Source organism: Muntiacus reevesi, chromosome X (assembly GCF_963930625.1).
Source record: "Muntiacus reevesi chromosome X, mMunRee1.1, whole genome shotgun sequence".
Classification (NCBI taxonomy): domain Eukaryota; kingdom Metazoa; phylum Chordata; class Mammalia; order Artiodactyla; family Cervidae; genus Muntiacus; species Muntiacus reevesi.
This window is the reverse complement of record NC_089271.1, coordinates 48,213,796-48,238,287: the sequence shown is the minus strand read 5'-3', so window position 1 is coordinate 48,238,287 and position 24,492 is coordinate 48,213,796. Positions and strand designations below refer to the sequence as shown.

Genomic DNA, 24,492 nt, shown 5'->3' with positions numbered 1-24,492 from the left:
GTCACATTCCATTTGTTGAAAGTTTCTGATTATTTCCCAGAGGTAGAATTTCTTGGACAAAGTGTGTGAACAGATCTAAGGTTTATATTGTATCATACATATCTTCCCCTTCCAACTTAATATAGTTAACATTCTCAAATAACATTCTCTTAATATAGTTAATATTCTCACATAGTTGCATATATTTTCTCTCTTTCTCAGCCTCTCTGTGTTTCTCTTCCTCTCTCTCTTTTTCTCATTTCTTTCTTTGAAAGTAACATATCAAGAAACTTCAAGCCTAAATAATTGAACATGCATCATTTATAAATAATGACATTCTCCTATATGATTACATCAGCACTAATACATTTGAGAAAATTAACAGTATTTATATAATATTATCTAATTGGGTCATATATGTTTCAGTGGTTCTCCGTGACACCTTTTATTTCTGCCTTGAAATGTGCTTCAATCAGCCTGTTTAATTTACCAAATCCCACACTTTCTATAGGGCCCAAATTCCATTTTCATCTCTTCCATAAAACTTTCACTGATAACCCCAACTCTCACTAATCTCTAGTGTCCTGAGCTCCTGGAGTACCAATTTATCTGTATCAATCACTCTTGTGGCTCTGTTTATTACTTGTTTTCCAATTGTCAGCTGTTTCATGTAAGTATCTCTTGTTTACACAGTGATATTGTCTCCCAAATTTCAATTATTTGTGTACCACCTTCACAATTTCTGCCATATCCTTATCAATAATATTACTTACTTACATTAAAAAAATTAGATCAGTTAAAAATATATACTTATATTAGTTTTGTCCTAAACAATCTGGAGAATTTTGGGTTTGATGTGGGGTGTTAGTTTCATAGGGATTCCACAACAAATTACTGCAAATTGGGTAGCTTAAAACAACAGAAATTTACAGTTCTAGAGGCCATAATTTCAAAACCAAGGTGTTGTAAGTCCTTGAACCATCCCAAGGCTCTAGGAGAGAATCAGTTCCTTGTCTTTTCCACCTTCTGGTGGATGCAGGTGTTCTTTGACTTGTGGCCTCAGCACTCCAATGTCCGTATGCTTCTTCATATTGATTTCTTCTCTGTTTCTGTGTGTGTCTTCTCTGTGTGCCTTTTATAAAAATATTTGTTAATGAATTTAAGGCCTACCCAAATAATCTAGGAGAATCTCCAAACCTGAGTATTGGGACATGGACATATCTTTTGAGGGGAACACCATTAAGCACACTGCAATGTGTTACGTATTTATTTTTCTAATATGTAATAGATATATAGTTATTTAAATAAAGTAAATTTCCTATTTGAAAACAATATCTGATGCTTTGAGAAAGGAAAAATGTTTCACTTTTTTATCAATACACATATACATACACTAATACACATATACATACACATGCATGTATACATATGTACATACCTACATATATACATTTCTAACCTCATTTTGCCTGGATGTAGCTGCTACTATGCTTGATACTTTCTCCCAGCCCCTTATGGTTACCTGTTTTATTACTTTGCACAAATTGATGAATTCTTTTGTCTTATAATGCTTCATTTTCTGGTGCTATTATGATGGTGGGAATTAAAATTTGAGATCCCTCTAAGTTTAGATTAGGTCTAACTTTCTAATAATATCCAACTCCATCCACCTCTCCTTTCTCTAAGATCCAAATACCTGATGTCCTTATTAGAAAAGGTTTGGAGATTCAGAGGGTTAAAGTGACTTTTTACTTAAGCAGTGAATGTGCACATGTATGTGTATATGTGCATGCATGTGTACTTGGGCATGAAAATGGTTAGTCTAAACCCAGAGCAAAGCTAGAAGGGACTTGTGTACAAAAGCAGCTTTCTTCTTTCTGTTTGGGAGCAGCCTGAGTTTTATTTCATTACCGTGACAATACTCTTTTCTCTCCTTTCCACCTGCTGTGTTGCCTGGAGTATTTTTATTCTTTCATTTTCTTTTTAGCCATGCCTTCCCACTTACAAACTGTAACTCAGAGATGTCTTAAGCAATTGATTTGTCTGACCCTCCACTTCCCAAGGCCTGTCTATCCTCATCAAATGCTCAAGAGCTTAAATATTTGTGAAATGGACCACCTTTTTCTGAGTTTCTTTTTAGAATTGCTAGGTGTCTTTATCCATCCTCTTTGGTGCTATATCAATAAATAACTCTTTTTTATTGACTCAGATTGGCTTAAAGCCTGATTACAATTCTAAACATTTGAGGGAAAGGACTGTGAAAATTAAAACTTCTCTGAAAATTACCCTGAAGTGTCTGTACTTTTTTTCATACCTAACTTTCTTCACTGGGCTTCACAAGTGGCTCAAATGATAAAGAATCTGCCTGCCAATGCAGGAGATGCAGGTTTGATCCTTGGGTCAGGAAGATCCCCTGGAGTAGGAAATGGCAATCCACTCCAGTATTCTTGTTGGGATAATCACATGGATAGCGGAGCCTGGCGTGCTGAAGTCCATGCAGTTGCAGTCAGACATGACTGAAATGACTGAGCATACACACACACAGTCTTTTTCATATACTCAGAAATATTAGAAAGCTGCAGCTTGAAGTTTTAAAATCATGAATGGGTAAAGTATTTTCTCTCTTTGAAAAGTGATACTGACTGGTGGTGGTGGTTTAGTCGCTAAGTCATGTCCGACTCTTGAGACCCCATGGACTATAGACCAACAGGCTCCTCTATCCATGGGATTTTCTAAGCAGGAATACTGGAGTGGATTACCATTTCCTTCTCCAGGGGATCTTCCAAACCCAGAAATCGAACCCGGGTCTCCTGCTTTGCAGGCAGATTCTTTACCGACTGAGCTATGAGGGAAACCACTTCCCTCATATGATACTGACTACAGAATACTTAAAACTTGGTCATCACACAATACTGAAGATGAAAAGAGGTGATTTAAAGGGAAAAATCTGACAACACAACTTTAGATCAATTCTCAGATGAGCTTTCAAAACTGTGGTCATTGTATTCAGTGAAAAGTAGAATGGGGAATCATCTTAGTGATAAGTCTTAAAAATATCTGAAAATCTGAGACTGAAAACAAATTTACTTCTTATATTAAATCTTTCTCAGAACCTTTAAGTATAGTATGCTGTGTATAAGGAGAAGATCTGGCAGATAGTTGTGTTTTTTTTTAACCATATGATAGCTATATTCAAAATATGAAAGAATTCAGACTTTGTATTGAAATTCTTATTAAAATTATTTTGACTATATTAAAAGAATTCTCAGTGCATACAAAAAGCATTCGCTATTGTAATATGTAGATATGGAATGCTTATCCTATTAAGTTTTCAGGTCGTAAAGCAAGAAGCAGTAAGGTAAACCTTGAGAGCTGCTTTCAAGCACAGTCTATTTTCTTAAGAAATTATAATGCAGAATACAGTATTCACAAGCCAGAGAATCATTGCTACGGGTTGGAGTCACTTAAGCTTAACAGGTACACTTGAAAAAGATATGTATAGAAGAAAATATGTGATGATATACTTTGAGGAAGTTATTATTAAAACAAAACAATCCAGATGGTCAATAAACACATGAAAATATGCTCAGCATCATTCATTATTAGAGAAATGCAAATCAAAGCTACAGTGACGTTTCACCTTACACCAGTCAAAAGGCCATCATCAAAAAATCTATAAACAATAAATGCTGGAGAGGGGCTGGAATAAAGGGAACCATCCTACACATTGGTGGGAATGTAAACTTATTCAGACATTATGGAGAACAGTATGGAGATTCCTTAAAAAACTAGGAATAGAATTACCACATGACCCAACAAACCCACTACTTGGCATATACCCTGAGAAAACCAGAATTGAAAGAGACACATGTACCCCAGTGTTCATAGCAGCACTGTTAACAATATCCAGGTCATGGAAGCAACTTAGATGTCCATCAACAGATGAATGGATAAAGAAGTTGTGGTACATATATGCAATGGAATATTACTCAACCATAAAAATGGATGGATTTGAGTCAGTTCTAGTGAGCCTGTCATTCAGAGTGAAGTTAATCTGTAAGAGAAAACAAGTATTGTATATTAACACATATGTGCAGAATCTAGAAAAATTATATTGGTGAACCTATTTGCAGGGAAGGAATGGAGATGCAGATGTAGAGAATGAATTTGTGCACACAGTCAGGGAGGGAGAAAGTGGGATGAATGGAGAAAGTAGCATGAACATATATATACTATCTTGTGTAAGATAAATAGCTAGTGAGAAGTGTTATGTAGCACAAGGGGCCCAGTCTGGCATTCTGTGATGAGCAGGAGGGATGGGATCGGGGAAGAGGAGAGACACTCAGGAAGGAGGGGATATATGCATAATCATGGCTGCTGATTCATATTGTTGTATGGCAGAAACCAACATAACATTGTAAAAATTTAAAAAGAAAGCAGACACATACCAATACAAGCCAAACTAGCTTTCCAACATTTCTTTTAAAGTCTTGTGGTGATGGCAAAAGAAGAATACATGAAGCCCTATTATGTACAGGGTTTTTGTTAAGAATTGTTAAACCTCTGGGCATACTTGGTTTACAGGAGGACAACTCATGATAGTTTGCTGAAACAGGACCTTGTAAAATCTTCTCTCATCAAGACAATAATATTAGCCTATATGTTCTTCAAGCTCTATGCTTTCATCAGTCACTTTCCATTTTGGATCTTCCTGAATAATGTGCTTGACAATATAGTGAAAAACTGTGGATTGAATACTAGCCAAGCATAAGGCCTTGAATTCATAGCATTATCCTGGGCAACACTCAAAGTCTAGAAGATAGCCTTTATTTAGCAAAAGATAGTACGTTGTCAAAGTAGTCTCTATTTTATATTTAACATTCAGAACTTCAGTTTCATTAGGTTTCAGGACCTAAAAGATAGAATCCAGACAGTCCCTGAAAAGTTAACTTGATCTTCCCTTAATGTATATTGTTAGGCTGTTTATTTCTATATCTATACCCACAATCTATATACTTCTAGAAAACTATGTTATACTTAACCTTTTCTTTTTTGGTCATGCCCCATGGCTTGCTAAAACTCAACATTGAAAAACCTAGGATTATGGCATCTGTTCCCATCACTTCATGGCAAAGAGAAAGGGAAAATGCAGAATTTTTCTTATGCTCCAAAATCACTGTGGACAGTGACTGCAACCAGGAAATTAAAAGTCATTTGCTCCTTGGAAGGAAAGCTATGACAAAGCTAGACATTGTATTAAAAAGTAGAGACATCACTTTGCCAACAAAAGTCCATACTGTCAAAGCTGTGGTTTTTCCAGTAGTCATGTACAGATGTGAGAGTTGAAGTATAAAGAAGGCTAAATGCCAAAGAATTGATGCTTTCAAATTGTGGTGCTGGGGATGACTCTTGTGAATGCCTTGAACAGCAGGGAGCTCAAACCATCAATCCTGAAGGAAATAAACCCTGAATATACAATGAAAGGGCTGATGCTGAAGCTGAAGTGCCAATACTTTGGCCACGTGATGCAAAGAGCTGACTCATTGGACAAGACCTTGATGTTGGGAAAGATTGAGGGCAGGAGGAGCAGGAGGCGACAGAGGATGAGATGTTTGAATGGCATCACTGACTTAGAGGACATGACTTTGAGCAATTTCCAGGAGATAATGAAGGACAGGGAAGCCTGGTGTGCTGCAGTTCATGGGGTTGCAAAGAGTTGGACACAACTTAGCAACTGAACAATATGGCTTGCAGAATCTTAGTTTTCCAACTAGGAATTGAACCTGGGTTCTGATAGTGAAAGTGACAAGTCCTACACACTGTACCACCAGGGAATTTCCAGTCTAACCTCTTTGTATGCTTTCTGTTGTAACTCTTTTTTCAGTATTATTGAACCTCTGTTATCTCAGAGATTCCTGTGATTCTGCCTTTTTAATCTGGTAAGGGGGCTAGTCAGGTGAAGGGACAAGTGGGGCATATGGGAAAAATAGGAACTTAAGTCGATTTGAGGGACTCAGAGAACAAGGAATTTTAAAGTTTAGCAGAGCCATTTTTGACTACTTCTCCATATCCTCCCCCTCCCCACCAACAGGATTCTACTGCTTACCTTACCTAGGTGAAGTGAATCCACTCATGAGGGATGGATTACATTAGCAGCATGTCAAACAGTGGGACAAATTACAGAAGACATGTCTTAGAGGAGCAGATTGAAGCAATACGTGGACCACAAACAAAGCCTGAGTTGGGATGAGGGTTTGTAAATCGAGAAATGAAAAATATAGTATAACAGAAGGAGACCATAGATGGCTGTCTGGCTAAATACTATAGGTAAAAATGTGGCTAATTCTTGGTGCCTTTATTCATGCTCATCATGTTCTGATAGTATTTTAAAGGAAATCAGAGTAAGAGAACACTGCCTCTTGCCCCTCATCATTCTCTGCGTTTAGGCCCACGTTCTCTCTCATCTAAATTTTAAAATATCATAACTATAATATCCTTATCAAGCATTTAAAAATTAACAATAATTCTTTAATATCATCCAGTATCTAGTCAATATTCAAATATATCCAATTGTATCATAAACGCCTTACCAAAATTTTTCCTTATACTCCCTTTTTGATCTCTTTGAATCCTGTCTTATTCCTTCTTCAATCTATCTTTCATTAAGGAGCTAAATATCACAGAAATAGTTCTGCCCATGTCACTCCCCTCCTCAAAACAATTACCTGTTATTTCAGTTAGGCTTTCCTTGAACTGCACTTTCCCTTGTAGTCCAAAAATAAAGAATAGTTTTATTTTGTGTAAGGAATGCGTTCTTGAACATCTCTAATAGTTCAAAACTCCCATAACTCAAATATAATCCTGATGGAGAATGGAGTGTTGACTGGTTACTGGCTAAGTAGCACTACCATCTCCAAAGCATTCTTCAGGGTCCAGGTGTTGCCTGGCAATGGCACTACACAGTGCACAATATCCTTGATTTTATTTTTGGAAGTATAATTGATTTACAATATTATATATTTCAGGTGTAAAGCATAGTGATTCAGTGTTCTTACATATTTTACTCCATTAGAAGTTATTATAAGATAATAGCTATAATTTCCTGTACTGTACAATATATTCTTTTTGCTTAACTATTTTATACATAGTAGCTTGTGTCTCTTAATCCCTTACCCCTAGTTTGTCTACCCAACTTTGGTAGCTCCCCTTTTTTTCCTATATCTGTGAATCACTTTCTGGTTTGCATAAACATTTGCCTGTATTATTATTATTATTATTATTATTATTAGTTGGCTGTGCCACATGACTTGCAGGACCTAGTTCCCCAATCAGGGATTGAACTCACATTGAAACCACCAAATCCTAACCATTTGACCACAAGAGATTTCCCTATAATTTTTTTAAGATTCTATATATGTCATATCATACAGTATCTTTCCTTTTTAAATTAAATTTAATTGGAGGATAAATATGTTACAATATTTTATTGATTTCTGCCATATATCAGCATGAATCAGCCATAGGTATGCATATGTCCTACCTCCCTCATGAACCTCCCTCCCATCTCCCAACCCATCCCACCTCTCTACGTTGTCTCAGAGCACTGGGTTTGAGCTTCCTGCCTCATAACAGCAAATTCCCACTGGCTATCTATTTTACATATGGTAATGCATATGTTTCCATGCTTCTTTCTCAATTTCTCCCACCCTCTTCTTCTCCCACTGTGTCCACAAGTCTGTTCTTTATGTCTGCATCTCCATTGCTACAATGCAAATAGGTTTCTCAAAACCGTCTTTCAAAATTCCATATATATGCATTAATGCAATATTTGTTTTTCTTTTTCTGACTTGCTTCACTCTATATGGGAGAAGGAAATGGCAACCTTCTCCAGTATTTTTGCCTAGAGAATCCCATGGACAAAGGAGCCTGGTGGGCTGCTGTCCATAAGGTCACAAAGAGTCGGACCCGACTGAAGTGACTTAGCATGCATGCATGCATTGGAGAAGGAAATGGCAACCCACTCCAGTATTATTGCCTGGAGAATCCCAGGGACAGAGGAGCCTGGTGGGTTGCTATCTATGGGGTCGCACAGAGTCAAACATGACTGAAGGGACTTAACAGCAGCAGCAGCAGTCACTCTATATAATAGACTCTAGGTTCATCCACCTCGTTAGAACTGACTCAAATGTGTTCCTTTTTATGGCTGAGTAATATTCCATTGTATATATGTACCACAACTTCTTTATCCATTTATCTGTTGTTGGACATGTAGGTTGTTTCCATATCCTGGCTATTGTAAATATGGCTACTATGAACATTAGGATACCTGTGTATTTTTCAGTTATGGTTTTCTAAGGGTATATGCCCAATAGTGAGGTTTCTGGGTCATATGGTAGTTTTATTCCTAGTCTTTAAACTTCATAATGTTCTCCATAGTGGTTGTATCAATTTATTTTCCCACAAACAGGGCAAGAGGGTACGCTTTTCTTCACAACTTTTCCAGCATTTGTTGTTTATAGATTTTTTTATGATGGCCATTCTGGCATGTGTGAGGTGATGCCTCATTTTACTTTTGACTTGCCTTTCTCTTATAAAGAGTGATGCTGAGCATCTTTTCATGTGTTTATTAGCCATCTGTATGTCTTCCTTGGAGAAATGTCTGTTTTAGTTTTTTTGCCCACTTTTTGATTGGGTTGTTTGTTTTTCTGGTATTGAGCTGCATGGGCTGCTTGTATATTTTAGAGATTAATCCTTTGTCAGTTGTTTCACTTGCTATTATTTTCTCCCATCCTGAGGGTTGTCTTTCCCCTTTGTTTATTATTTCATTTGCTGTGCAAAAGCTTTTAATTTTAATTAAGTCCCATTTGCTTTTTTGTTTTTATTTCCATTACTCTAGGAAGTTGGTCATAGAGGATCTTGCTGTGATTTATGTCACAGAGCATTCTGCCTATGTTTTCTAAGATTTTTATAGTTTCTGGTCCTATGTTTAGGTCTTCAATGCATTTTGAGGTGTATGGTATGTGTATGGTGTTAGAAAGTGTTCTATTTTCACTCTTTTGCACATAGTTGACCAGTTTTCCCATCACCACTTGTTGAAAGAATTGTCTTTTCTTCATTGTATATTTTTGCTTCCTTTGTCAAAGATAAGGTGTCAGAGGTGCATGGATTTCTCTCTGAGCTTTCTATTTTATTCCACTGATCTGTATTTATCTTTGTGAGTCAGATCATACTATCTTGATGACTGTAGCTTTGCAGTATAGTCTGAAGTCAGGAAGGTTGATTCCTCCAATTCCATTCTTCTTTCTGAAGATTGCTTTGACTATTCAGGGTCTAGTGAGTTTCTATACAAATTGTGAAATTACTTCTTCTAGTTCTATGAAAAAGACTGTTGGTAGTTTGATAGGGATTGTGTTTAATCTGCAGATTGCTTTGGGTAGTATAATCATTTTCACTCTATTGATTCTTCCAATCCAAGAACATTGTATATCTCTCTGTTTGTATCATTTTTGATTTCTTTCATCAGTGTCTTATAGTTTTCTCCATACAGATCTTCAGGCAAATTTATTCCTAAGCATTTTATTCTTTTCATTGCAGTGATGAATAGGATTGCTTTCTTTTCTCTTCCTGATCTTTCATTGTCAGTGTATAGGAATGCAAGGGATTTCTGTGTAGTAGCTTTTTATCCTGTGACTTTACTATGTTCATTGACAAGCTCTAGTAATTTTTTGGTGGCCTTTTTAGAATTTTTTAATGGACAGAATCCTATCATTTGCAAACAGTTTTACTTCTTCTTTTCCGATATGGATTCCTTTTATTTTTCTTCTCCCACTGCTGTAGCTAGGACTTCCAAAACTATGTTGAATTATAGTGATGAGAGTAGGCACCCTTGTCTTGTGGAAATGCTTTCAGTTTTTCATGATTGAGGATGTTTGCTGTGGGTTTGTGGTATATGGCTTTTATCATGTTGAGGTATGTTCCTTCTATGCCTACTTTCTGGAGAGTATTTTTTTTATTTTATCATAAATGCATGTTGAGTGTTGTTGAAAGTTTCCCTGCATCTTTTGAAATGATCATATGGTTTTTGTATTTCAATTTGTTAATATGGTGTATCACATTGTTTGATTTTCATATACTGAAGAATCCTTGCATCTCTGGGATAAAGTCTACTTGATCATGATCTTTTTTATGTGTTGTTGGATTCTGTTTGCTTGAATTTTGTTGTGGACTTTTGCATCTGTCTTCATTAGTGATATTGATCTGTTATTTTCTTTTTTTGTGGCATCTTTGTCTGGTTTTGGTATCAGGGTGATGGTGGCCTCATAGAGTGAATTTGGGAGTTTTCCTCCAGTGCAATTCTGGAAGAGTTTGAGTAGGATAGATGTTAGCTCTTCTCTAAATTTTTGGTAGAATTCACCTGTGAAGCCCTTTGGTCCTGGATTTTTGTTTGTTGGAAGATTTTTGATTACAGTTTGAATTTCTGTGCTTGTTATTGGTTTGTTCATATGTTCTGTTTCTTCCTGGTTCAGTTTTGGAAGGTAAACTTTTTTAAGAATTGTTCATTTCTTCCAAGTTGTCAATTTTATTGACATATATTTGTTCATAGTAGTCTCTTATGATCCTTTGTAGTTCTGTGTTGTCTGTTGTAACTTCTCCTTTTTCATTTCTAATTTTATTGATTTGAGTCTTATCCCCTTTCTCCTTGATGAATCTGGATAATAGTTTGTCCCTTTCTTTATCTTCTCAAAGAAACAACTTTTAGCTTATAGCAAAACTAAACAAATGGGACCTAATGAAACTTAAAAGCTTCTGCACTACAAAGGAAACTATAAGTAAGGTGAAAAGACAGCCCTCAGATTGGGAGAAAATAATTATCGCAATAGTCTTATTCAAGCCTTTTTCATTTATTTCTGCTCCGATGTTTATGATTTATTTTGTTTTACTAAATCTGGGATTTTTTTGTCCTTATTCTAGTTTCTTTAAGTGTAAAGTTAGGTTGTTTATTTGATGTCTCTTGTTTCATGAGGTAGGCTTGCATTGCTATGAACTTCCTCTTAGCACTGCTTTTACTGAATCCCATAGGTTTGAGATTGTTGTGTTTTCATTGTCATTTGTTTCTAGGCTTGTTTTGATTTTCTTTTCGCTATCTTCAGTTATGTGTTTATTCAGAAGCATGTTGTCTAGTTTCCATGTGTTTGTTTTTCCTATAGTTGATATATAATGTAGCATTGTGATCAGAAAGAATGCTTAAAGTGACTTCAATTAAAAAAAAATTCACCAAGGCTTAATTTGTGACCCAGTATATGATCTATCCTGGAGAATGTTCCATGTGCACTTGAAGAAAAGGTAAAATCTAATGTTTTTGGATGAAATGCTCTGTAGATATCAATTAGGTCCAACATGTCTAATGTACCATTAAAGCTTGTATTCCTTATTAATTTTCTGTCTGGACGATCTGTCCATTGGTGTGTGGGGTACTAAAGTCAACCGCTATCATTGTGTTACTGTCTATTTCCCCTTTAATAGTTGTTATCTTTTGCCTTATGTATTGAGGTGTTCTTATCTTGGGTGCATATATATTCATAATTGTTATATTATTGTTTTATCTTCTTCTTTGATTGATCATTATGTAGTGTCCTTCGTTGTCTCTTGTAGCAGCCTTTGTTTTAAAGTCTATTTTATCTGATTATTGCTACTTCCATTTTTTTTTTTAATTTCTATTTGCAAGGAATAACTTTTTCTGGCCTCTCACTTTCAGTCTGTATGTGTCCCCAGTTCTGAGATCGGTCTCTTGTAGACAGCATATGTAGAGGTCTTGTTTCTGTATCCATTCAGTCACTCTGGGTCTTTTGGTTAGAGCATTTAGTCCATTTACATTTAAGTTAATTATAGATATATATGATCTCATTGGAAGTGAAATGAAAGTCACTTAGTCATGTCCAACTCTTTGCGACCCCATGTACTATACAGTCCATGGACTTCTCCAGACCAGAGTGCTGGAGTGGGTAGCCTTTCCCTTCTCTAGGAGATCTTCCCACCCCAGGGATCAAACCCAGGTCTCCCACACTACAGACAGATTCTTTACTAGCTGAGCCACAAGGGAAGTCCAAGAATACTGGAGTCGGTAGCTTATCCCTTCTCCAGCAGAGCTTCCCAGCCCAGGAATAAAACCAGGATCTCCTGCATTGCAGGAGGATTCTTTACCAAGTGAGCTATCAGGGAAGCCAATATGATCTCATTACCATTTACTTTATTGTTTTGGGTTTGTTTTCATAGGCCTTTACTTTTTCTTTTGTTTCCTATCTAGAGCCATTCGTTTAGCATTTGTTGCAATGCTGTTTTGGTGGTGCTGAATTCTCTTAACTTTTACATGTCTGTAATGCTTTTGATTTATCCTTCAAATCTGGATGAGGTCCTTGTTTCATAGAGTAATCTTGGTTGTGGATTTTTTATTTTCATCACTTAAAGTATATCCTGCTACTCCCTTCTCGCCTGCAGAGTTTCTGTTGAAAGATCAGCTGTTAGTCTTATAGGGATCACCTTGTGTGTTATTTGTTGGTTTTCCCTTGCTGCTTTTAATATTTGTTCTCTGTGTTTAATTTTTGTTGGCTTGGTTAATATGTGTCTTGGTGTATTTCTCCTGGGTTTATCCTGTATGGGCCTCTCTTGGGTTACTGGACTTGGGTGGCTATTTCTTCTCCCATGTTAGGGATGCTTTTGACTATAATCTCCTCAAATATTTTCTCATACACTTTCTTTTTGTCAGCTTCTTCTGAGACTTCTGTAATCCAAATGTTGGTTCACTTAATGTTGTCCCAGAGGTCTCTGAGACTGTATCTATTTCTTTTTATTATTTTTTCTTTATTATGCTCTGTTTCAGCTATTTCCACCCTTGTATCTTCCAGCTCACTTATCTGTTCTTCTGCCTCAGTTTTTCTGCTATTAGCTCCCTCTAGTGTATTTTTAATCTCAGTTACTGTGTTATTCGAGCTTCCCAGGTGACACTAGTGGTAAAGAACCCGCTTGCCAATGCAGGAGATGTAAGATACATGGGTTTGATCCCTGCATCAGGAAGATCTCCTGGAGGAGGGCATGACAACCAACTCCAGTATTTCTGCCTGGAGAATCCCATGAGCAGATGGAGCCTGGCAGGCTACAGTCCATAGGGTCACAAAAATTTCAGACATGACTGAAGTGACCTAGCATGCAAGCATGAGTTCTGTTGTTCATTGCTGATTATCTATTCTTTAATTTTTCTAGGTCCTTGTTAAACATTTCTTTTTATCTTCTAAATCTATGCCTCCAGTATGTTTATCTGTGCCTCCATTTTATTTCTAACATTTCACATCATCTTTACTGTCATTACTCTGAATTATTTTCCAAGTAGACTGCCTATTTCCTCTTCATTTGTTTGGTAATGTGGCTTTTTACCATGTTTATTCATCTGCTGCATGTTTCTCTGTCTTTCATGTTTTTCAGTTTACTGTGTTGGGGTCTTCTTTCTTCAGGGTAGAAAGTCTTACTTTCTCTTATTGGAGTCTGCCCCCTTTGGGTTGGATTGGACTAGTGCCTTGTGAAGGTTTCCTAGTTGGAGGGACTTGTACTGTATTCTGGTGGATGTAGCTGGATCTTGCCTCTCTGAAGGGCAGTGCTATGTCCAGTAGTGTGTTTTGGGGTGGCTATTGGCTTGGTGTGACTTTGGGTAGCTTTTCTGCTAATAAGCAGGTTTGTGTTTCTGTTTTGCTAAAAGTTTGATGTGAGGCATCTGGTACTGGAGCTTGTTGGCTTTTGAGTGGGACTTGATCTTAGTTTTGAGACAGAGGCTTTGGGGAGAGCTCTCACCCGTTAATGTTTCATGGGATCAAGATTTCCTGGTGGTCTAAAGTTCTGGACTTAAGTTTTCCCTTCTCAGTGGTTCAGAGTTGACTGCTTACTTTAGCACCAAGACATTATAGGCCACACAGCATAGAAGACAAAACCCCAAGTCTTATGCGCAAAGCAACACTCAACAGCCAAGAACACCCAAAGAAATTCAAATACATACAAGGAGAAGTGAATGAGGAAAAAGGGGGGAAAAGGATAAAAATGATCAAAAAAGAAGAGAGCAATCAAGCCAATAAACAAATGTCTGAATGAAAATGAATACTAAAAACTAGACTAGCAAATATACAAAATAAAAAGCATGGAAAACTGCAATATAACTTAAAAGTACTGCACAAATAGAAAAAAAGTAATGTGAATTTATTTAAAAATTGGATGTTTTTGAAAAAGAAAATACTAGGTTATAAAAAAATAAAATAAAGTGAATAATATAGAAAAAAACAACATTAGAACAATAAGAAAGAGAGAAAAAAGACAAAAACATATGGAAAGTGGTAGTAAGAAAAATGTCCTCATGTTTCCTCTGTTTTCTTCTCTACACAGTGTGCTCCAGTCAATTTGCCTACTCAGAAAATCCTCCCGATATTTCTAGAAAGGTCTCTGGACCTGTGGTGGTCAATGTGGGGTCAGCTCAGACTCAGATCTTGCCCTATTAAAGGTTTTACTTGTTCCCGAAATCCACAGTTGCCTCTAAAGCCCACAAGCGTGTGTTCTAAGTTGCTTTAGTCGTATCCAACTCTTTGTGACCCTGTGGACTGAAGCCCTCCAGGCTCCTGTGTCCATGGGATTCTCCAGGTAAGAATACTGGAGTGGTTTACCATGCCCTCCTTCGGGGGAATCTTCCAACCCAGGGATTAAATCTGTGGCTCCTGCGTTGCAGACAGATTCTTTATTGCTGAGCACAAGGGAAGCCCCTAAAGGCCACAGTCTCGGGCAAATTGGGAGATTTAATCTGCTGTACATGTGACTACCGGAGCAATTTCCCCTTCTCTCCTTTGCCCGAGTGGCCCCTGGTACTTTGCCTTTGTTTTAGGCCCGCCTATGCTTGTAGGCTGTCCTCTGGTGTCTGTTCTCTGCCCAGACACAAGGGGTGAAAGTAGAAGCTTATTAGGGCTTACTTCCTTAGTTGGGCTGGGGAGAGGAAGGGGTATAGCAGACACAGTTGGGGTGTGTGGACAGTGCCTGCTGTGGCCAAGACCTGAAGGATATCACCATAGTCTGAGGTAGATCATGTACTTCCCCAGAGGAGTTGGCCTTGCATTGTGGGTCCCTCAGCAGAGCCAAGCAGCTCAAGTCTCCAGGAAGATGTGGGCAGTGACCCGTGCCTGCTCATAGCTTGACCCCAGTTTGAGCCTGAGGTCAAGACTGTAGTGGCCTCCGTCTTCCACCTCTGATACTTGTGCCAGCTCTTCTACCTTTGGATTCTCAGACCGCAGCCAGCTCATCCCCCTAATGAATTCACAAATGCAGGGTCCTGTCACAAATGTAGGTGTTAGAATATTCTTGCAGCAATGACCTCTTGCCTCTCTGTGAGGCCCAGGCTTTTCCCCGGACTCCCTCAGCTGTGTCATACTAGCCCCCTCAGAGTATCTTCATGGCAGTCAACCCCCGTCCTCTCCCTGGGGTCCAACCCCAGAAGCCTGAACCTCAGCACCTAGCCCTCACTCTCTGAAGGTGTGGGTGTGTAAGCAGCTTCTTGGCTGGGAAATGCTGTTCAGCAACGATCTCCATGGTGAATTTTTTCCATTTTGCCTTCTGAGCACCTGTTGCTATGTTCCTCTCTGAGGTTGTAAAGTCCCCCTCAATCCCACCCATAAAGGTATTTCCAGGTGTGCAGAAACTTTTGCTCCTTCATAACTCCCTCCCAAAGGCACAGATCCCCATCCCGAAGTCCTTTGTCTCTTTTTTATCTTTATGTTTTGCACTACTTCATTCCTTGGAGATTGGCTTGCCTTTTAAGTCTGGGTTCTGCCAGCTTTCAGCAGGTGTTCTGTAGGAGTTGTTCCACACGCAGATGAATTTTTGAGGTACTTGCGGGGGGTGAAGGCAATCTCCCCATCTTATTTCTCCACCATCTTGAAAGTCTCCCTCATGCAGTATCCTTTTGCACTTATTTCACTCTAGGACCCTCCAAGTTGCTGAAAATGACAGAATTTCATTCTTTATGACTGAATACTCTTCCGTTGTGTGTGTGTGTGTGTGTGTGTGTGTGTGTGTGTGTGTGTGTGTACCACATCTTCTTTATCTATTTGTCTATTGGTGGACACTTGGGTTACTTCCATATTTTTGCTGTTACAAGTAGTTCTGCTGTGAACTTTGGTGCACACATATCTCTTCAAGTCAGTGTTTTCTTTTTATTGCTTTTTCTAGATATATACCCAGGAGTGGAATTGCTAGATCATATGATAATTCTATTGTTAATTTTTTGAGGAATCGCCATACTGTTTTCCATAGTGGTTGTACCAATTTATGTTCCCATCAACAATGTAAAAGTTTTCCCTTTTATCCACATCCTCTCCAACATTTTTTATTTGTAGACTTTTTGATGTTATTCATTCTGACAGATGTGAGGTGATAGCTTGTTTTTATTTGCATTTCTCTAATAATTAGAAATGTTGAATATCTTTTCATGTGATTATTGGCCGTCTGTATCTCTTCTTTGAAAAATGTCTATTCAAGTCTTCTACCCATTTTTTAATTGAGCATATCTTTGACCTTTGAATTAATGGAACTCTTAGAAAAACTGTAATTAGTTTGAGGTTTAATGTTATTTTACATATTACTTATAAAGCAATGGAGCTTCCCAGGTGGCACTAGTGGTAAAGAACCCACCTGCAAATGCAGGAGGCATGAGAGCTGTGGATTCGATCATTGAGTCAGGAAGATCCCCTGGAGGAGGGCACGGCAACCCATTCCAAATTCTTGCCTGGAGAATCCTCATGGACAGAGGAGTCTAGTGGGCTACAGTCCATAGGGTCAGAAAAACTTGGACATGACTAAAGTAAGTTAGCATACAGGCATGCATAAAGTGATCATTTAATTAGTATTTTTTTTAAAGCCATGCCACATGGCATGCAGGATCTCAGTTCCCTGACCAGGGATTGAACCCATACACCCTACATTGAAAGCATGGAGTCTTAACCACTGGACTGCCAGGGAAGTCCCTTAATTATTATTTTCGAATTTAATAGTTACACAGTTAGATTTTGTACATGATACAATTGACTGTACTGCATCATTATTCGCTAAGCATATTATCTATTGTTATATGTCTGTAGACGTAAATCTCTTTCTTACCATTTCTCTGCCAACAGAACTTCTATTAATTCTCTAAGATCCATCTAAAATATCACTTCCTCTTTGAAACCTTCCCGAATCTTCTAGATAAAATGAATCATTCCCTTTTCTTTTTCTAAAATGCCTTGCTTGTATGTGCTTGTATGTGGGCTGCATCACTTATTATGGTATGACTTTTAAGTTTTTCATATTATTCTATCATTATAGTTGGTATGTTAGTATGTACTTCATGGCTATACCTTATTCATTTGTGCCCTCAAAGGGCTTAAAACAGTACTTATAGTAGATACTCAGATGTGTTGATTCTAATTAATCTTGCAGAATTACTGTAAAGATTAAATGAAATAATATAGCTGCCTTATACTGTGCCTAGTGCTGGTACTCAATAAAGTTTCCCTCCTCTTTCCTCCTCTTTTACTTTTTTCTCTTGCTTCATTTTTCTCAATTCCCTGTATATTCTGCCCATAACAAGATAATAGAGATTTCTTTCTTTCATTGCTTACATGTCTCTTCTTCAGGGTACTAACACTTTGTACCTCTCATTTGTTTGTGTATTTATTTTAGGTCACTGGCCCTGTTCAAATTAGAGATTCCCTTAAGAGAGCAGACAGAGATAATATGACATCTCCACCACTCCTGGATGCCAACCCCATGAAGAACCCAGCATTGTTAAATGACATCAAGATTGAGCCCCCAGAAGAACTTCTGGCTAATGATTTCAACCTGCCCCAGGTGGAACCAGTTGACCTCTCCTTTCACAAGCCAAAGGCTCCTCTCCAGCCTGCCAGTATGCTGCAATCTCCAATACGTCCTCCCAAGCCACAGCCTGCTTCCCAGACTCTTGTAGTGTCCACTTCAACATCAGACACAGGCAGTTCAGCAAGCATCCGTACTGTTCTGACTCCAGGCTCTATCCTGGCCTCATCTCAGGGCACTGGTGGCCATCAGATCTTACATGTGATTCACACCATCCCCTCAGTCAATCTGCCAAACAAGATGGGTAGCCTGAAAGCCATCCCGGTGGTGGTGCAGTCGCTGCCCATGGTGTATACTACTTTGCCTGCAGATGGGAACCCTGCAGCCATTACAGTCCCATTAATTGGAGGAGATGGCAAAAATGTTGGATCAGGTGAGCAACAGTGTGCCCCTTTGCTGAGACTTACCTACCTCCATCTATTCCCTTTTTGAATATTGTATCTCCTATTTATTTTCCAATTACTCTTGCACACAGCTTTAAGAGCAATTTTTCATAAATAGTGTTTTCATCATGTTTCTTTGATGCTTACAAATGTACAATGACTCTTTTTAGCCCATGTTTCTCAAACTGTGGTATGCATATCTTTGAGTTAAATACTATATATCTTACTAGAACCTCTATATTATGATGGTAATTTAAAATATTTTATTAAAAAGAAAAATATAATATTTGAATAATATTTTAAGATACGACAGGAACTTCAAAAACACTTTTAATCTTACTGAGACAACCACCCTTAAGTAGAGGATGTGTTTAGTCTCCTACGCCATTGGGAATGCTTTGGTAGAAAAGTTGAACAAGTTTCTCGCCTTACATACATAGCTGGCCTTACCTTCTTGCCTCTCCCAACACTTTAGCTTTTCTCTTCCCTCCAGGTTAAATAGTCTTCTTTGAAATTTTGCCATCTCTCCTGTGTTCCACCTCATTTGGTATCTATCATCCTTCATATTATTTTTTACATGCCTGTATCACAAGTATATGGACATTCTTCCCAACTAAATTGTAAATTGCTGGAGGACAAGACTATCTTATGTTTCTTTGTGCATCTCCAGAAAGCACAGTTGTAGACAGAAGTTATAACAAATCATCTGATGAACAAACTTGAAATTTTGTCCAGGAGAGAGTTCATATGATGTAATGTTACCTTTTACTTAATTTTAAATAAGTTTAGAATTCAGAAAGATATGTTTATCTCCCTTTCACCACTGCTCCCCAGCCATCCAGTTCCCTTCCTAGAGGAATATCTAATTTGTAATGGGACATGATGGAAGAAAAGGCTATATGCCTTTTGAAGTGATTCAAGATACTTAGCTTCACCACATCTATAGAATTACAATCAGTTTTGGATGTTCAGCTTTAGGAAAGATTTTGGGAAATTGGATTATAGTCAGAGGAGAAAGATTAAGACGGTGAGAGGACTGAAACTCATGTCAGAGAGGAGCTGATAAATGTTTAGCATGAATTAATAAGACCAAAGGGGAGATATGTAGGTAGAAATGATTAGGAACCAGATTTCAGTTCAATGTAAAAAAAAAAACAAACTTTCTCAGAGTTTTCTACCTTTGAGATTCAATACCTTATGATCACTCCATCACTAAATGTATGATAATGAAGAACATACCAAGCATCAAATTGCTGAGACACTGTCATGTTCCTTTGAATGAAAATGCTATTATTGACTAGTGGTTAATTGTGGTAATGGTAAGTGTTCATAACAGTCTTGCTTCTGATATCTCCTAAGGGGGTTAATTAATGGGGGAAAATATGGTTATCAATTCTCATGTAGAGAGAGAGCCAAATAAAAAATGGTAAAATACAGTTTTTGTGTGAGAATATGATTATATCAAGCCAGTTTGGATGGTTTTGATGAGTTTTGAATTGCCCCATAATAACCATCAGAACCATTTTAAATAAACAGAATGAATTTTAAAAGTGTTGCAGTTTCAAGCTAAGACCATTAGCACTGTGGTCTCCAAAATGCTATGCTTACACTTTGGTTGGGGGCAAAAAGGGGTGTTGCACAAAATATTTGGAGCATAAGAAGAAAGCATCAGTGTGCATGCCCAGAAGTGGGATTGCTGGGTCATATGGTAGTTCTATTTCCAGTTTTTTAAGAAATCTCCACAAAATTTTTATTTGTATTTTCTTACCCTTTAAATGTTATTTTATTTATTTTCCATAATCTACACAGAAGTTTAGGATATAGGTACATTTAGATCATAAACACACATGCACATACAGAGACACAGACACAGGTGCATGCTTAAAATGTTTTAGTGAATGATATACAATGTATGGAGATGACTGCACTAACCAAGTACTCCCCACCCTCAACTTTATTGCCATCCTTAAGTTTCTTCTGTATAGAAATTTTGAACATTTCACTAGATCTGAGAGATGGCTGACCACCTGACTGAGTTTTGCTAGGGATCAGAAACACCAATGTTTGACAATAAATACTTGAGGGCTTCTGCCAACATAGGTGAAAGGGAAGGATGCTAATATGTATCAAGCCCCTACTCGACACCCATTATGTGTCTCATCTCAATGACTCATTTTCATTTAGGAACACAAAAGCCAAAGGAGATGTTCTCACCTCTGGTATGAACCTAGACATTGATCTGAGGACAGCCAGATAACTATTTAGAGTTTGATTAAACAAACACACATTGAACCTGACTTTTCAGGAGACCCTGTCTTGGGAGCTGGAGATAGAGTTGAATCATACACAGACCATATCCTAGAGAAACCCACCATCTCACTGTCTTAGAGAAGCTCATTCTAGTGAAAATGCTCCAGAAAGCTCCTTTCTACACTTACCTCAAAGTAATTTCTGTATCCTGTTATGCTAAAATTTTAAATGTTTTTCTCTTCCTTTCATACAAATATACTTCTTTCATCTTTGCTTTTCTTTATTTCTCTGTCTTGCTGCTACTTCTAATATTGGCCAAACTGGGAATCCTGAAAATGATTAGAGACTCTTATATTTGTAGCCCACAATGCTCTTTTTATTTGCTTTTAGTGAAAGTTGAACCCACATCTATATCTCCACTGGAGATCCCAAGTGACAATGAGGAGAATGCAATTGAGAGTGGATCCTTACAGGGTATTCAAGGACTACAGCAAGAGTAAGTACTTTTATCTCTACTTCAGGTTGCTCTCTGTATATATGTGTGTGTCTGTGGTAGAAGTAGAACAAATTCTGACACTGTAGTAAGAATTTGTGGACAATAAAATATAGATAAACTGCCTTTTCAGTGAAGGTATGAGCTTGTATGCACACATGTGCATGGACATGGATGTTATGACACAGTAATGTTCTAATTGTAAATCATTGATTTTTACCCTTGAAAAATCTACAAATTTCCTATGAAGTACAATTGCATTCTGTTTTTTTCTGTAAGTTTAAAGCAACCTTAGCATTGGCTTGCATTTTAGCAACCATGTTGGATGAAAAAACACATTTCTTTAAACCTAGGAATGAGGCTTATTAGAATGAAATGCTCATATAGCTTGGGAACAGAAACCACCCAAAGAAATATTACCACCTTCTGGGACCTGCATTTACTCAGCATAATAGCCTAGTTGAGGGAATTGCTTGAACTATTTCAATTATTTCTTATTAAATTTGCGTAAATTAAATGCATGTAAGAGGGGATCCCATTACACATAAATTCATTCATTAGCCTCCACTTTAAAATCATTGTTTGGCCCTATCTCTCTTTGTTTGCTTAGACCAGCAGCAATGACACAAATGCAAGAAGAGTCCCTTGACTTGAAGAGAAGACGGATTCACCAATGTGACTTTGCAGGATGCAGCAAAGTGTACACCAAAAGCTCTCACCTGAAAGCCCACCGCAGAATCCATACAGGTCTGCCCACCTCCACCCTAACTACCCCCTGCCACACACACACCAAATCTCTGAGAAGAGAAGAAAGTCCTGAAACAAAGTTTGATCTATTTATACTTATGGGCACAGGTTCCATTCATGGGTTTTACCCCTATGTCTTGTTTCTACTCTACAGTAGCTTTCATGAAACCAGCCTAAGAAAACATACACCTGGTGTCTTCTGAATAGTTAAGATCCCCGTTGAACCCCTGTAGATCTTTCTAATTGGGAAGTCTTAACATTTATGCAAAGATAAAGGCAGATAAGATTCCCTCCCTTGTGATCATCCCCACAAGTTTTACGGAGTATTGAAAAGCACAATGAAATTAAAGCAGGCTTTTGCAGCTCAGGACCATCCACCAACCTATAACATACCTTTGTTCTCATTCGAATAAAGGTACCCTTAAGAAAGAATAAGCAAAGCAGACCTTGGGGGTTGAGAGTTGAGGCTAAGGGAGTAAGCAAATGGTCCCATTTGAAGAACTATCACTCAACTCTAAATAAGTATTACCAAATCTCCCAAATTAAAAATTTAAGATTTTTGAATGTGAAACATCCTAGATTTCAATTTTATCTTCTAATTAAATGAATTTTATAATACCAAAGATTCAAAGAAACCTGCCTATGGGCCAGAAGTAGCTTTTCAGTCATCAGTTTGTATCCTCTTCTTGAAGACTCCTCATCCCCAATCATCTCCAGCTCAGAAGTGAGACTTGGACACTCTGGACAAGGAAGGGACCCTCTTTTCTTGTAAACATATACTGTATTACAGACTGTATAGAAGAACCTAGCTTTAGTTGATGTGCCCTAAGGCTGTTAATAGGTGACTAATTTTTAGACTGCGTTGTCCCAACATTTCTATAACACTCTTATTTGTTGATGTTTTATTTGCTTCTCCTATACCTAGGATGAAGGCTGATTCTATTGAATATGTATATTATGTTTAAGTATTTGGATTTTCAACATGCAAAAGTAGATGTTAATAGTTTACTGAACTCCTATGTACCATTCACCTAACATCATCAATTGTTTTAGTATATGACCAAATTTGTTTTTTTCACCCCTACCTACTTCCCACTCTAAAATTCCAGACATCATATCATCTGCATGATAAATACTTCAGAATATATCTTTAAAAGGCAAAGATGTTTACAAACAAGCACAACATTACTAGCACACAGAAAATTTCCCTAATATCAAATTTCCACAATTGTCTAATAAGTATTTTTTTAAGTTTGTTCCAATTTGGATCTAAACAAGGCTCATATGTTGACTAGCATAACCAATATGAGGAGCCAGCTATGCTTAAGTAAAGAGTGTTCTTGGTTAGAAAACAAAAGCTCTGAGATAGAAATAAGCTTGCTTTGTTCTAATAACTGACAGATATCCAACATAGCTAGGCATATTGAGTGTAGTAGTTAGTGGTGGAAGCATTGAGGTACAAGAGCAGAAAGGGAAAGACCACTTAAGGAAGGCTACTATAGTGATGCAGGCAAAATGAGAGCCTAACTAGAATGTTAGGAGTAAATGTGGAGAGAAGGAAATACGTTGATGAGTGAGGGGACACTCATGACTCTCAGATTTCTTTTTTGGGTTACTGGATAGATGGAGGTACCATTTATAAGAATAGAAAGTTTGCCAAAATAACACATTTAGTAAGTATAAAAAGCCCTCTGGAACCCAACCTTGGTAGGCAACCGGGGTATAATTATTATTATTTTTTTCTGTTGCTGATATTCCACAAGTTCTTTGGAAGAGGCAGCTGAAGAAATGCCCGATTTATTGTCCTCCAAAGATTGGGCTTCATTGCAAGGAGTTCCAGATATCTACTTGTCTCATAGATGTTCTCAGCAGAGAGCCATAAGGCTCTTGCTTATCTGCGTCTCTCTCATTCAATGCAGCCCTTCCTCTCCTCCAAGCTTACAATCATACAAAGCAAGAAATATAGATACAACAATTTCCATTAAATATACAGTTAAGCCCCAGTTTTTTCTAAAATTATGTATTTTTAATTGAAGGATAATTGCAATATTGTGTTGGTTTCTGCCATACATCAACATGTATCAGGCATAGGTATATATATGTTCCCTCCCTCTTGAGACTCCCTCACATCTCCCACTGCATCCCGCTCCTCTAGGTTGGCACAGAGCCCTGGTTTGAGTTCCCTAGGTCATAAAGCAAATTCCCACTGGCTATCTATTTCATATATGGTAGTGTATATGTTTACATGCTACTCTCTCTATTCATCCCATCCTCTCCTTCATACCCCTCCTTGTATCCATAAGTCTGTTCTCTATGTCTTCATCTCCATTGCTGCCCTGCAAATAGGTTTATCAGTACCATCTTTCCAGATTCCATATATATGTATTAATATATGATATTTGTTTTTCTGACTTGCTTCACTCTGTGTAATAGGCTTGATGTTCATCAACCTCATTAGCACTGACTCAAATGCATTCTTTTTATGGCTGAATAATATTCCATCATATATATGTACCACAGCTTCTTTATCTATTCATCTGTCAATGGACATCTAGGTTGCTTCCATGTCCTGGTTATTGTAAATTGTGCTGCAATGAGCATTGGGGTACATGTCTCTTTTTCAATTATGATTTTCTCAGGATATATGCCAAGTAGTGTGTTTTTAGGGTTTATATGGTAGTTTTATTCCTAGTTTATAAAGGAATCTCA

General features: G+C 37.6%; 1 protein-coding gene across 3 annotated transcripts in view; it reads left to right on the top strand.

The window, feature by feature from the left end:
* KLF8 (KLF transcription factor 8) overlaps positions 1-24,492 on the top strand; it is a 283,891-nt gene that overhangs the window by 187,303 nt on the left and 72,096 nt on the right. For all 3 annotated transcript variants that reach the window (XM_065915790.1, XM_065915791.1, XM_065915788.1), the window contains exons 2-4: positions 17,719-18,283; positions 20,934-21,039; positions 21,647-21,783. In XM_065915790.1, the coding sequence (XP_065771862.1) occupies positions 17,719-18,283; positions 20,934-21,039; positions 21,647-21,783 (808 nt within the window). The remainder of the gene's footprint in view (positions 1-17,718; positions 18,284-20,933; positions 21,040-21,646; positions 21,784-24,492) is intronic.